General features: G+C 60.2%; 4 protein-coding genes across 4 annotated transcripts; 3 read left to right on the top strand and 1 right to left on the bottom strand.

Annotated features, from left to right (window-relative positions):
* Positions 1-592: 592 nt before the first annotated feature.
* On the top strand, positions 593-3273 carry BESB_058150 (RIC1 protein; the record flags this gene model as incomplete). Its single annotated transcript, XM_029364229.1, has 2 exons — positions 593-2548; positions 2662-3273. The coding sequence occupies 2 exons, from the start codon at positions 593-595 to the stop codon at positions 3271-3273; spliced, it is 2568 nt and encodes an 855-aa protein (XP_029214937.1).
* Positions 3274-4864: 1591 nt separating this feature from the next.
* On the bottom strand, positions 4865-6463 carry BESB_058160 (rhoptry protein ROP18; the record flags this gene model as incomplete). Its single annotated transcript, XM_029364230.1, has 1 exon — positions 4865-6463. The coding sequence occupies one exon, from the start codon at positions 6461-6463 to the stop codon at positions 4865-4867; it is 1599 nt and encodes a 532-aa protein (XP_029214938.1).
* Positions 6464-8717: 2254 nt separating this feature from the next.
* BESB_058170 (RPAP1 family protein) lies at positions 8718-10522 on the top strand (the record flags this gene model as incomplete). Its single annotated transcript, XM_029364231.1, has 3 exons — positions 8718-9156; positions 9290-9436; positions 9531-10522. 3 exons carry the CDS (start codon positions 8718-8720, stop codon positions 10520-10522), a joined length of 1578 nt encoding a protein of 525 aa, XP_029214939.1.
* Positions 10523-10597: 75 nt separating this feature from the next.
* Positions 10598-13860, top strand: BESB_058180 (RIC1 protein; the record flags this gene model as incomplete). The annotated part of the gene is made up of 4 exons (XM_029364232.1): positions 10598-10901; positions 11072-11190; positions 11522-12362; positions 12452-13860. The coding sequence occupies 4 exons, from the start codon at positions 10598-10600 to the stop codon at positions 13858-13860; spliced, it is 2673 nt and encodes an 890-aa protein (XP_029214940.1).
* Between the last annotated feature and the right edge of the window lie 644 nt (positions 13861-14504).

Below are 14504 nucleotides of genomic sequence, written 5' to 3' on the forward strand. Positions count from 1 at the left end.
CAAACGCGAGTTGCGCGCCCTCGCGCCGTTCAAAGCCAGCCGGAGTGCCCAGACGCCGCCCGCGAATGGGCTCGCCCAGGCCGGGGTCGCAGGCGCCAGTCCGCAGCGAGACGCGAACGGGGAGTGTCGCAGCGGAGTCTCAGGGGTCTCTGCTTCGTCCACGCTTCGCACCAGAAGAGAGCTCCATGGAGAGCGAGAACGTCGGCGATCCGACAGAGGGCTGGGCGGCGGCGGCTGGCGCAGCACTCATGCGCCACCGAGAGGAGGGGTTGCAGAGGAGAGAAATCGGTTTGCAGTCATCTCGGTTCTCCCCGTCTGCGTGCTCGGGGCCTTGCTCTGCGGAGCAGAAAGGCGCGAATCGTAATGATTCCGGGAAAGAAACCAGGCAACAAAGACTCCCGCGCGCCCCCTCCCCACCGGCGAAGGCTATGTGCTCAGTTTGCCGCAGGCGCAGGTGTCTACGGAGAACGAGGAAGCGCGGCGAAGGCGCCACCAGGGGGGGGCAGCGCCGCAGCAAACCTCGCGCGTGTTGCAGCGGACGAACAGAGGAGACTGGGAGGATGCAGAGAGGGCCAGAGAGGCTGGTAAAGAAATGGCGTCGCAGAGGAAACTCGCGGCGAGCGATGGACGAGAACTAGCCCAACCAGGAAGCGAGGAAGCGATGGGGCCGCGCAGATCGCGCGACGCACGGAAAAAGGACCGAGACAGGGATGAATTCGGCAAGGCGTCCGCAAGATACGAGGATAGTCATGGCGGCGCGAAGCAGGCTTACGGCATTGCAGAGGCGGAGAGACGTGCGTGTGCGCTCTTCAGTCTCGATCGCCTTTTGCGAGCTGAAGACGTCTCTGAAGCCTTTTCTCTCGTGGCTCCACGAGCGCATCCGTACCGCGTGCCGGTCCCCTCTCAGTTGTCTTCCGGTCCCTCTCTCTCGCCTTCATCTGGCTCAGATGTCCCGCTTCCTTCGTCTGCATCCTCTCGCTCCGTGGCTCGCGCTGGGTCACATGGAGCATTGTCTCCCCATCCCGCTGCGTCCTCGCCTTCTGCCGAGCTGTCGCTGCAGCAGCGGTTTGCTGTAGCCCAGGAAGCGCTGACCGCGCTGCCGGGCGGGGCGGCTTTGTATCTTTTTCTCCATCTTCTTTCGCGGCATAGTCCCTCGACGCTCGCCAAGACTGTCGCGTCGTGTGTGCGGAAGACCGAGCCAACGCTCGCGCCTCTCGTTCTCTTCCCTCTCCTGGGCTCGCCGCCAGCAACTTACTTCGAGGACGCGATGAAGCGCCAGCTGCTTCACACCGCTTCCATCTATCTGCTGGTGCTGCAAAACACTGAAGGATGTTTAGTCGTTCGGCAGAAACGCGCGTTGCCTCTTCTTCGAGCGGCGCTGCGGCTCGGCGTCGCAGGCCTCGCGCGGAAGCTCGTGCGCTTCGTGCTCGCGCTCCTGGTTGCCTATCCGGCGCGGAAGAGGGCGGAAAACAGCGCGTGCGAGGCGACCGGGGATCCGACTGAAAGTGCGAAGGCTCGGCAGGCGTCTGTGCATGCGCTACGGGAAGGAAACTGCGAAGAGGATATCGTCGTGCCGTGGTCGGGAGCAGGAGGGGCCCCCGCACTGTGGGCTCCGCCGGCGCTGTTTCAGGAGCGAAGACGAAGCAGGTCGCACGCAGCGAGGAGTCGCGCAGAAGAGAAACCTGCGCGAGAAGGCGAGCAGCTCCACTCTCAAGTGGAAGAGGAGGAGGGCTCCCGAAGAGCCCAGAAAGCGAAGCACGGCCAGCGTGCGGAGGAACGCGCGGAGAGACAAGCCGACGCAAAAGCAGACGAAGAGAGGGCCATCTTTCAGCTTTACCGAGATGTTGTGGCAATCGTTGAGGACTGTCTTTTGAGTTCGCTGGTTCATCTGCAGTGGCTCCGCGTTTTTCAGTTGACAAGTGTCCTCGCGCTCGATCTGCCTGCTTGGCTCTTTCGCCTCCGCCCTCATATCTGTCGCGTCTTTTCGCTTGACGGGCCGTGCGGATTGCTTCCGTCTCCGGAGTCCGCCCCGGTGGTGTCGCCCTGTTGTTCGCACTCGCAGTGCCTATTTCTGCAGGACGACCCAGCAGTGCCGTTTGAGCGCGTTGTCTTGTCGCTTGTAAGCCAGCTCGGTCTCAGCGCTCGGGGCTTCGCGTCTCGCTCGATCTGGTCTGCCGCGCAGTGGCGAGCTTGCCTTCTGGGCTCTCGTTCGTTGCCGTCCCTCTGTCGTACGACGGAGATGGGTCGCCTACACCAAGGCTCTCTTCTTGCGCGTACGTCTTCTCGCGCCTCGTCTCATTTCGGGGTCGACGCGTCGCTTGCTATTTCAGATTCGGCAGAGGCGGCCCCGGCTCCGACTGCTTGTCGAGAGGGAACGGATCTGCAGTCAGAAGAGGCTGACGCCCGAGTTCTTGCTGCGTCGCCTTCCGCATGCGAGTGGAAGCGGGGCAGTTACGCAGCCGTCTCTGGGGCGTGGGTTCACCTGCCTAGCGTGAGGGGGCTCACTCCTTCGCCTGCTCCGGCCTCGCCGTTTCCGCCCCGACGTTTCGTGAGTTTAGGGCCTGCACTCAGCGTCCTCATGCCGGTCTGCATGCGCAAGTGTCTCCACCTTCTTCCTCTGTGCCTCTGCCTCTTCCCGATGGGTGGTTCACACACAAGCAGGTCTACAGGGGTCGCCTCGCTAGCTCCTTTAGTCCGCGGACGAACGCGAGGGCGGGGGCGCCGTCGCCTCCGGCGGGGCTGCCACAGAGACTTGGGAGGCGGGTGCAGCCGAACTTCGTGTCGGGGAGCGAGGGCGAGTACAGTCTCAGGGCGGCGACGGAAAGTCTGACGGCTTTCTTTCTCCACGTCTTCGTCAGAGCCGACCTGCCTGTGCTGGCGTTGGCGCTCCTCGTGGCCGCAGGCGACCGCGAGGGAGTGAGGAGAATTCTTTCTCTCTCGCCGTCGTTGCGACTGCGCATTCAGATGAAGCAAGAGGAAAGCAACGGGCGCGTCTCGGCTTCCGCGGACACGACCGCTCAGCAGCCGAGCAAGGCAGCGGCGCTAGAAAGCGGGCATCCTGGAGGACGCAGTCGAGAAGACGCGAAGACTGCAGGAGGGGGTGCAGTGCGCAGGAAGCAAAACCGAGACGCCGGCGGGTGGGCAGCAATGTCTCGCTCCTTGCGAGAGCTGCTTTTCGTCATGGCTGAGCAAGCGGCAGAAAGCGGGGCGCCGACTGGAGAACGGATAGAGCCACCTGCCGGGAGAAACGGTGAAAGAATCCGTAAAACGTAAACGGCTCGACGAAAGAGATACCGGGCGGGAAGGGGGTACGCGACGCGGGAAGGATTCCGTCGCGATCGAGAGTGAGAAGCAGACACAGAGGACAGGGGACCAGTCGGATGGAGCCGATGCACAACGCCAAGAGGCGGAGCGTTGGCGCCAGAAAGGAGCCGAAACAAGGGGGCGGGGCCGAAGAGAATCCATAAGCGAGTTTCTTGTTCCCTTGGGTTCGCATATGCATGTCGTGTGGTTGCTTCCCAACTCTGCAAGCGTAGATGATTGTAGAATCCGGCTCGCCGAGCTCTTGGTATGAAGCTACGCCATGCGAGCCGGAACTCTTAGTCAATGCACACACGACAGTTTGCAAGGCGTAATTTTTGAGCGACCAGCACCGCGTAAGAGATGCTTCTGCACTATGCATCACAGTTTGTGGCCTTCCCAACGGCGCGCCTTAGGTAAACTACGCATCGTACTTCCGACCCCTCTGCCTTGTATTCATTTCACTTTGAACATACATTCTTTCCACACCTCCCGCTAATGAGTGGGCACGGCACCAGCCGTGTGTTGCATTCCCGCTATGCTCCGGGAGCGACGACAATGCAGGAACACGGCACTGTTGCTCGATATTTTATGATGTGTGGGACTAACATAGCTGCTCATTCAATTGTGGCTATGCATCTGTGCAGCCCCGTACGCGAGTCCTACAGACAGAGAAGCTTGCGTATTCCTCTGCTCCCGAGCTCCTGCCTAACCAGTATGAGCTACAGAGAACCTGCTTTGGCGCGGCAAGGCACGAGACATCTCAGTGTGGCAGGTGCGCTCGGCTGAGCCTGCGCGTCTACACCGTCAGCCGACGACAAATTCTGAAATCCAATGTGCTCACCCATCACGTCAGGCGTTTCTGCATACCGTAGAGCAGCATGGTCGCTCAAGCTCCCTCGACTCAGCCTCCACCATGTTCCGGGACGCTACTGGATATACGGAGAATACGCAGGACGGTGTGCGAGCTCGTCGCCCCCTTTGAGAACCCGTTTGTGTCGTCGATGAGATAAGTTGCAGCGCCTCTCGGAACGGGTTGCGACTGCGCGCGCGTGTTTCATGAGAACGATTGGCGTACGATCGTTTACATTCGACGCACTGGATTTGAGTGGTTTTGGATAACCACGCGGCGATCCAGCAGAAGATACATTACGATTCTGCATGCTAAAGGCACGTTTCCGAGTCATGTCGCCGAGTGCCAGGGAGACGGCTGTGGACACTGTGTGCCCTGATGAGTAAAAGACATTTCGAGCGTGGACTCTTGCGCGAGCGCAAGAATCGAAAAGTTACATCCGGGTGTGCTGCAGCACGCCGGAACTGCTGAAACCCTTTTGCTGAGCATCAGAAATGTGACGCCACTCACATCTTTCCTGTCGCACTCTCGAAAATGAATTATACCAGCATCGCCTATGTCAACAGGGGACCTGCAAAAGACGTTGATGCTCCGGCTTTGCCACGTCGCACTGCGCCACGAGATACCGATGGGACGTCGTCCTGCGTGTACCCGGATTGACCCGGATCTCGCCGAGCATCACCTGAGATGTAGTCCTCTGTCGACTCCGAGTCACGTTCTCGTCTCCTCTTTATAGAGTGGCAGGAAGCTGTTTATCTCTTCTACGAGTTGCTTCGCTCCAGGAGTCTCCAGCGCTTCCACTGGAAGCAGCGGCTTGGCGGGCCAACTACTGTGAAATTCTTTTATCAGGCGTACCATGTACTGGGGAGGCGGCGGGCCGCATGTTTCCATCGGTTTGTTTGGACTGTGCTCGAGTGCTAGGAAGTAGCCCAACTCTATGCCCCATAGATTCGTTAACACCGATCCGAGTTCCATAACCTCATCTTTGATGTGTGCGGTTAGCGAGTCTCCGCGATGGGTTTTTTGCCCTTCCTTGCGCATTGAGCCAAAATCAGCCAGAAACAGACGCCCGTCTTTCATCACCAGAAGATTAGCCTCTCTGAAGTCACCATGCACGACTCCTTGGCGTTGGAGATTGGCCACCAGCCGTATTAGATCATAGGATAGCTGTAGGCGGGCATGGTACACGATGTCGCTGTCCCGTACGGCAGGATCACACATTGCGTTGATAACATCTTGAAGGTCTGTATAGGCCTTCGGCATCAAGAAGAAAACATTTCCGATCAACGTTCGCGAGCCAGGGATAGCGACAGCGAAGGTCTCCTTGTTTGGAAACTGCACCATGTCGGTGGGGACCAAGAATCGAAGAACGGCTTGAGCTTCCCTTGGGTCTTTGACCGTGGCGAACGCATCAGTTAAACGACCCTCTGCCATCACATCCTCTTGTGACATCTTGAAAGGCTCGCGGAGAGCAATAGGAACTTTTGCGGCGAACTCTGCTCCGGTGTCCACGTCGGAAGCCGTGAACACCATCCCGAAGTCGCCCCTGCCGAAGACGGGCCCCCTTCGGAGCCGCCGTGGCGCTCCCGTCCGCACCGAGACCACTTCCACGGTCACGTCCTGTGGCCAGAACGTAGCGGAGAGCCCTTTGTCCAGTGTCCTGAATGCCCCCGCCTGGCGATCGACTGGGTGGATTTGCTTCGATACCAGTGTCAAAAGGTGCTTGACAATGGAGTCCCCTGGCTCTATGCCATGAACCAGCGCGAGGTCAGCTCCCTCTGGTTGACCCAGGTCTGCAAAACTCGCATCCGACGAAGAACCTGGTTCCTCTAATCGCGATCCCCTGAAGTGGGCGAGCCGCCCGGACGCTCCAGACACATGGCGCCCAACAGTTCTTGCGGCCCCCCGCGAGTGCTGAAGCAGACTGTGGCCATAAGAAGCTAGTGCACGAGGCGGGGCGTCCACCGCCACATGCGTGTCTCTGGCATTTCCAGTGCCTAGATCCAGTTGCCTGCGAGTCCTCTCAAAGAGCAAACGGGGATGGGTTCGCTCACTACTGGCCGGGGTGTCTTCTAAAGGAGAGGACTCAGTGAAGGAGCTCCCGACGTGGGGATCGTCCTCCCCTGGTGCAACCGATCCCGCGGTCACGTGGCTTCTTCTTGAGGTCACCGCTGAAGCGAGCAGGTGACCGAACTGCGAGCTTAAATGCACGCTCACCCCCTTGTGCACCCCCAAGACAGTGCCCAGTGCAGCTAGAGCTAGCCACACACGGCATGACGCCTTTCTGGCGCGTTTTGGGTCAAACACCATTTTCAAAGTCGGACGCAAGCGGTCATCCAGTCAGAAGTATCTCTACAACTAGCACTTGGAAAAGCTTTACAAATGAAAGGGCAGTTGGCGTCCTGCGGCCGGGGCTGCTTGGCGCCTGTCGCTGTGTCTCAGAGCAGAGCCCACAACTGCGAGCTGGTTTTGCTGAAGACACCTGCGCGTCTCATTTTTGTTGCCGCTTGGCCAGCCAGACAGCTTTCCCCACAAAGCGTTGACTGTGTGTACGGCATACGGCCCCCTGTCTGTCACTTGTGTCTTCTCATGGACAAAAAACGAACAGCAGCCAATCACGCGCTGTCTCGCAGAGAAACGCTGACCTCGGCTGCGTCTTAAGTGTTCTGCTGAGACAGAGCCCGTCACAATGCCCGAGGGCATCTCTCTGCGTCAGAGGTGCCCTGCCCCACACTCGCACCCCGGGGGGCGCCTCAGCCTCCGCCGTGTTCAGGGTCGCCATTAGATATATGGAGAATGCGGATGACTGTGTGCGGCTTCGCTGCCTTGAGTACCTATTTTTGTCGAAAACGCGATAGATCGTGGCGGCTCTCTTCTCCGACAGGGACTTGCGCCTGTATCTCGTAAGCAAGATTAGCGCGATAGATGCAACGCACTCGATGGTTTTATCTTGTTTCAAAAACGCTTCCAGAGTCCCGCGCAAAACACATCAGAATCGTGCGTGCGAGTGGCACTCGTCATTGGTACCTCGCCCAGTGCCAGGGAGTCAACCACGAACGCTGCCTGAGCAGATGCATACATGACACTTGGAGCGTGCACTCGTCTGCTGGCGACTTCAGGTCACCGAATCGAATAGTCAGACTCTGATGTGCTGTAGCACGCTTGCATGACCGACGCTGTTTCGCAGTGTATTTGAGTTGTAGCACCCCTCACCTGTCTCAGCTGTCCCCCTCTCAAACACGTGATGCAGTGGCGCCTTTTATATCGGCGACGAACGCTCTGAGGGGGCGCTGAAAGTCCAGTTGTTATATCGCAAGGGGCGTGATCGTGGTGATTCGACCACACATTCCTCACGTTTATGCATAATTATTCGGAAAAATTTGCGAGCGGTAGCTGACCCTAAACCCTAAAGGGCTGAAGTCGTAAAGCGCTAGTGTGTGTAACTTGCTTTCCTGCCCCCACATGGCTGAAAGTGGCGCGTGAAAGAACAGCGAGGAGTTTTCTTCTTGCGTTGTTGACGGCGTTGTGGCTGGCGCCGCTGCTGCACCTACCCGTCTACGATCATGGAATTCACAGAGTGACACCAGAGCTGAGGAAAACCGTGGGCTAGGCCGAAGGAAGAGAGAGAGGCACGGTTGACGCGGACGCGAGCCGCGCAAATGCGTGCATGCAACCGCGGGACGAAGTCTTTGCAATGAGGAAGCCTCCGCGTGTCGGACTGAGAAAAGTCGAACAAGTTCCGTCGCTGCCGAGACTCCAGGACCGTCAGTGGCAAACGAAACTTGTGGACAAAGTATGTGGAACCGGCTTTGTATGAAAGTGGAGGCCAACAGAGAACACAGCTGTGGCCTTTAGAAGTTCTGTAAATGGACTATGTTCGTCAGTGGCAAACGAAACTTGTGGACAAAGTATGTGGAACCGGCTTTGTATGAAAGTGGAGGCCAACAGAGAACACAGCTGTGGCCTTTAGAAGTTCTGTAAATGGACTATGTTCGGCTGGATCCGATGCCACGGAGTTCTGCGCTGGGTAGGAGACAGCAGCGAGATAGGCTCGGGGCATTCATCCCTGGAATAACAGAGCAACACAGCACTGCTGATGCCTTCCATTTTGTGGTATGACTTTGAATTTCGTGCCCAGATACTGCATGTGCTCAGCTCGACCCCCCCTGCTGCTTCTGTCGAAGGAAAGCCACCCGCCGTACGCGCTGGTCGCGGCTTGTTCGTTGGGCGTCTCGCCTTTTTTTTTCTCCGTCAGTCTCGTCTCCTGGGACGACCATTGCCGTTGCTAGTACCTTAACCGTTTTGTTTCTTTATCATGCGCCTTGCCTTTCCACCGCGCCAGTGGCGTGCGCAACTCATCGAGTGCCCTGCTCTCGCTGCTTGCCCGTTGCGGAGGCGTGGACCCCTTGGGTTCGTCTCCTCTCTCGTAGCTCTATCGTTTACGGTAGCGTCAATGGCAAATGTGCGGCGTCGGCGCGCATGACTCCGCAAGCAAAGTAGGCTCTTTTCCCCGTCATTTCTGGTGTCGCGTCGTGGCCCTGTCGGCGCGTCTCACACCACCAAGATGGAGAGCACGGCTGCAGAGGCGGGCGCGCCTGCCTGTGGGGACTCCTCGGGAGGCACATCCAAATGCCGGAAACAGCGCACAGTTAGCGCGTCGTCTTCGTCGCCCCCTGAGTCTCCTGACTCTCCTGGTGCTGAAGGCCCTGGTCGTCGGCCGGCAAGCGTCTTCAAACTTAGTGCGTCTACGACGCCGCTAGGCTCAATCTCCTTCTTTCCCCCGTCTGAAGGTCACGAGTCTGGGCTGTGCGCCTCCCCACACGGTGCGCTTCGAGATCCCTGCTCCGATGGACTTAACGAGCCCTCTAGGCGCCGCGGAGATTGTTCCCCGTTTTCTGTCGACAGGGGCGCGCTAGGTGGAGCTCCGACTTGTTCGCTCTTCGCCCCTGAGAGAAGCACTCGACTCACTCTCAATCCTTTTGCAGCCAGTGAAGATGCCACGGGTAAGTAGGCGGGGCACATGTTCTGTTTTTCGGGAGCGTCGGCACTGAGCAGCACGCAGCATGGAAAGCCTCCAGCGTGTTTCACAGTCTTTACGCACTCGGGTTGTGCGTTCATGCAACCCCTGGATTGTAGCCAAGGGACGCGAACTCGGCGTGCCTTCTGCGTCTGCCTTCTCCCTTGAAGTAGAGGTCATGCGCCTTTCTGTGGCTCAGGCAAAGGCCGGTCAGTTTCACGCGATGCTTGTTTTCCCAGCTTCTTCGGAGCTCTCTGAGGTTTTAGGTGGGCTTTTTGTGTGCGTTTTGGCCCTGTCCTTCGCGGCTCTTTGCTAGTGTCTCACAAGTCGGAGCGGCTGACAATGTGTGTGCATTCGCAGGGCCCTGTGCGACACGCAGAGCCGTAAGACGCCCGCCAGACGCCTGCAGCGGAGGCGGGGTGGGGGTGCTCGCCGGTGGATTGCAAGATGCTGAAATAGCTCAGCTGTCTATCAGGGAAGCGGAGGAAGACAGCGCACTCTCGGGGTTTGTGCTCGGAAGTGTCATCGAAAAGAATACTTCCTCTGCAGATGCGCACGCGACGCCCGCTCCGTGTCCGCCTCAGGCGGCCTCCGTTGCGCCACCGTCAGACTCATATCCGCCAGGCAGCAGCGGGCCTTTGTCCTTTCTGCCTTCGAACGCAGCTATAGAGGCTCCCTTCGGTTTTCCGAAGGCAGTCCATCGGTCGCTCCTGCCATGTCACAGTCGTCGGGGGGCCGACGACAACGCCGGCACACCAGGAGGCTTGCGACCGAAAACGGGGCCTACCGGTGCGACGGCAGCAAGCAGCTTCAGCGACCGTGGCAGCACGAGCGTTTCAGGACCTGGGGCGGTGGGCAAGGCATTGGCTGCGGAGATTGAAAACGAAAATCTTCATATTTTGAGCCGCATGCAGCCCCACGAGATTCGGGAGGCTCGGGAGGAGATCCTCCAGCGCTTTGGGGCAGAACGATTTGCGGCCCTGCAGAGACGAGCGCTCCGGCGGGCTCGTGCGAAATGCAGCGGCGAACATCAAGAACAGAATGGAAATGCTGAGGCGACGAGGGGCGCAGCAGCTGGACGGGCCGCACGGGGCGAAAGGCAGCAGCTCCAGAATGAGGACGCTGCGCGCCTGTCCGCGTTCCCGCGCGAGAACAGAACTGAGGAAAGTCAGACGCGCCTTCAAGCGGGCGGCTCAGCTCCCGCCGCTTCTCCGGTGCCGCCCTCGTCCTCGTGTGCATCGTCTACACAGTCATCTGTTTTTGCTCTGCCGGGAGGCAGGCAGTGCGTTCTCGAGTGGAGCCTCGAGCCGCGTCGGGCGCTGGCAGCTGCGGCGGCCCGGACGCCGGCTTAGGGAAGAGAAACGACCTTTGGGCCCGCTTTCCAAGGTGACGGGCAAGGACTGAATGGGGGGGTTGTCCGGCCGTGCATGCAGGGTCAGTCAGGCAAGGACGCGGCGCAGTCGGCTGGGGCTACAAGTTCTGTACGATTTGATCTCCAGGAAGCTGCGAAACTGCAGTGGGCAAATCCGCTTGGCCTGGAAGATGCGAGGGGTGGACCTCTTGAGGAGGAAGACGGAGAGTGGGAGCACCAGCGTGTGCAGGGGGGGGTGTTCACCGGGGTACCTGCGAAAGCAGGGCGAGGAACGAAGACACGCATCAGAATTGAACGTCTCCGGTTCGACTTCGACGGGAAGCTGCGGAGCGAGGTCTTCCCGTCTCAGGTGCTGTGGAGTAAGCTGTGTCTCTTGCGACAGGCTGGCGAAGAGTCCCTGTGCTCCGCTCTGTTGGCGAATTCTCTACCGGATTTGACGCGCGAAGACCCTCTCGAGTATCACCGAGGTCTTCACCACCATGGCGATGAAGCAGCGCTGGCGGGATATACACTGGGCGAGCTGTTGCAGCTGGCTCAGAGCGCGAGTCGGCCGCAGGCGGCTTCCTGGATGTCGAGTGCTGCTACGCCCTTCTCCTCCCTATTGAGCAGAAACCGGAGCCTCTTTTGATTGCAGGCGTCCTTGCCCCGGTAAGACGCACGGGCTCGGCTCGCGGCCCTTCTCCGCGACGCCCTCTCTTCGCACCGTCTCTGTAACTGTCGGGAGCTCGGCTGGGCTCTGCCGAGCCTCGGTCGAGGGCTGGAGTGTCTCAGTGCATGTGCGTGAGAAGATGTCGAGTACAGAATGCGAGACGCTGCTCGACCGGCACACGTATGGGTCGCACGCAGGCTTGTCTGCGCAAAGCACCATGCACACATAGACTTCGCGTCTGCATCATGCGCGAATCCATGGAGAGCTGGAGCACCCACGAACGTCGCTGCATCTTTATGTTGGACTCGTGCTGCTGTATGTTGTCTCCAGCTCGGCGTCGTTGTCGCGTGCTCACCCTCGCGCGTCGCCGTGAGGCGCGCGTCCCTGCCGCCGCCTACCGCCGCGGAGTGTGCAGAGCGCAGAGGCCGTCAGCGTCTCCGCGCGCCCTGCATCAACCTCCGGTTGCAACTGCAGCCTTCTCTGCACCCTCTGCTTACGCGTCTTCTAGCTGTTTCGGCCGCCGATCGCTCCTTCGTCCACGCACACCCGCCTCTCTCCGGCGTCGCGTTTCCGGCGCGTCGGGCGGCGGGGCCTGGGCCTTCGGTTGGACGCCTGTCTCCGCGCCCGGCAAGCGGGCACCAGTCTCCTTTCCCTTCGCCGTCACCAGTCGGCGCGCTGGCGTGCGGGGTGGGTTTGCGGGCTCACGAGACGGCAGCCGAGCTTCTCTTTCAGATCCGCGCGTCACCGTTCTTCACGCACCTCGTCGAGCTCGCGCTCTACGAACTTTTTGAGCGCTTTCTGTCCGGCTTCAAACGCGAGTTGCGCGCCCTCGCGCCGTTCAAAGCCAGCCGGAGTGCCCAGACGCCGCCCGCGAATGGGCTCGCCCAGGCCGGGGTCGCAGGCGCCAGTCCGCAGCGAGACGCGAACGGGGAGTGTCGCAGCGGAGTCTCAGGGGTCTCTGCTTCGTCCACGCTTCCGCACCAGAAGAGAGGCTCCATGGAGAGCGAGAACGTCGGCGATCCGACAGAGGGCTGGGCGGCGGCGGCTGGCGCAGCACTCATGCGCCACCGAGAGGAGGGGTTGCAGAGGAGAGAAATCGGTTTGCAGTCATCTCGGTTCTCCCCGTCTGCGTGCTCGGGGCCTTGCTCTGCGGAGCAGAAAGGCGCGAATCGTAATGATTCCGGGAAAGAAACCAGGCAACAAAGACTCCCGCGCGCCCCCTCCCCACCGGCGAAGGCCTATGTGCTCAGTTTGCCGCAGGCGCAGGTGTCTACGGAGAACGAGGAAGCGCGGCGAAGGCGCCACCAGGGGGGGCAGCGCCGCAGCAAACCTCGCGCGTGTTGCAGCGGACGAACAGAGGAGACTGGGAGGATGCAGAGAGGGCCAGAGAGGCTGGTAAAGAAATGGCGTCGCAGAGGAAACTCGCGGCGAGCGATGGACGAGAACTAGCCCAACCAGGAAGCGAGGAAGCGATGGGGCCGCGCAGATCGCGCGACGCACGGAAAAAGGACCGAGACAGGGATGAATTCGGCAAGGCGTCCGCAAGATACGAGGATAGTCATGGCGGCGCGAAGCAGGCTTACGGCATTGCAGAGGCGGAGAGACGTGCGTGTGCGCTCTTCAGTCTCGATCGCCTTTTGCGAGCTGAAGACGTCTCTGAAGCCTTTTCTCTCGTGGCTCCACGAGCGCATCCGTACCGCGTGCCGGTCCCCTCTCAGTTGTCTTCCGGTCCCTCTCTCTCGCCTTCATCTGGCTCAGATGTCCCGCTTCCTTCGTCTGCATCCTCTCGCTCCGTGGCTCGCGCTGGGTCACATGGAGCATTGTCTCCCCATCCCGCTGCGTCCTCGCCTTCTGCCGAGCTGTCGCTGCAGCAGCGGTTTGCTGTAGCCCAGGAAGCGCTGACCGCGCTGCCGGGCGGGGCGGCTTTGTATCTTTTTCTCCATCTTCTTTCGCGGCATAGTCCCTCGACGCTCGCCAAGACTGTCGCGTCGTGTGTGCGGAAGACCGAGCCAACGCTCGCGCCTCTCGTTCTCTTCCCTCTCCTGGGCTCGCCGCCAGCAACTTACTTCGAGGACGCGATGAAGCGCCAGCTGCTTCACACCGCTTCCATCTATCTGCTGGTGCTGCAAAACACTGAAGGATGTTTAGTCGTTCGGCAGAAACGCGCGTTGCCTCTTCTTCGAGCGGCGCTGCGGCTCGGCGTCGCAGGCCTCGCGCGGAAGCTCGTGCGCTTCGTGCTCGCGCTCCTGGTTGCCTATCCGGCGCGGAAGAGGGCGGAAAACAGCGCGTGCGAGGCGACCGGGGATCCGACTGAAAAGTGCGAAGGCTCGGCAGGCGTCTGTGCATGCGCTACGGGAAGGAACTGCGAAGAGGATATCGTCGTGCCGTGGTCGGGAGCAGGAGGGGCCCCCGCACTGTGGGCTCGCCGGCGCTGTTTCAGGAGCGAAGACGAAGCAGGTCGCACGCAGCGAGGAGTCGCGCAGAAGAGAAACCTGCGCGAGAAGGCGAGCAGCTCCACTCTCAAGTGGAAGAGGAGGAGGGCTCCGAAGAGCCCAGAAAGCGAAGCACGGCCAGCGTGCGGAGGAACGCGCGGAGAGACAAGCCGACGCAAAAGCAGACGAAGAGAGGGCCATCTTTCAGCTTTACCGAGATGTTGTGGCAATCGTTGAGGACTGTCTTTTGAGTTCGCTGGTTCATCTGCAGTGGCTCCGCGTTTTTCAGTTGACAAGTGTCCTCGCGCTCGATCTGCCTGCTTGGCTCTTTCGCCTCCGCCCTCATATCTGTCGCGTCTTTTCGCTTGACGGGCCGTGCGGATTGCTTCCGTCTCCGGAGTCCGCCCCGGTGGTGTCGCCCTGTTGTTCGCACTCGCAGTGCCTATTTCTGCAGGACGACCCAGCAGTGCCGTTTGAGCGCGTTGTCTTGTCGCTTGTAAGCCAGCTCGGTCTCAGCGCTCGGGGCTTCGCGTCTCGCTCGATCTGGTCTGCCGCGCAGTGGCGAGCTTGCCTTCTGGGCTCTCGTTCGTTGCCGTCCCTCTGTCGTACGACGGAGATGGGTCGCCTACACCAAGGCTCTCTTCTTGCGCGTACGTCTTCTCGCGCCTCGTCTCATTTCGGGGTCGACGCGTCGCTTGCTATTTCAGATTCGGCAGAGGCGGCCCCGGCTCCGACTGCTTGTCGAGAGGGAACGGATCTGCAGTCAGAAGAGGCTGACGCCCGAGTTCTTGCTGCGTCGCCTTCCGCATGCGAGTGGAAGCGGGGCAGTTACGCAGCCGTCTCTGGGGCGTGGGTTCACCTGCCTAGCGTGAGGGGGCTCA

Source organism: Besnoitia besnoiti (assembly GCF_002563875.1).
Source record: "Besnoitia besnoiti strain Bb-Ger1 chromosome Unknown contig00045, whole genome shotgun sequence".
Classification (NCBI taxonomy): Eukaryota; Apicomplexa; class Conoidasida; order Eucoccidiorida; family Sarcocystidae; genus Besnoitia; species Besnoitia besnoiti.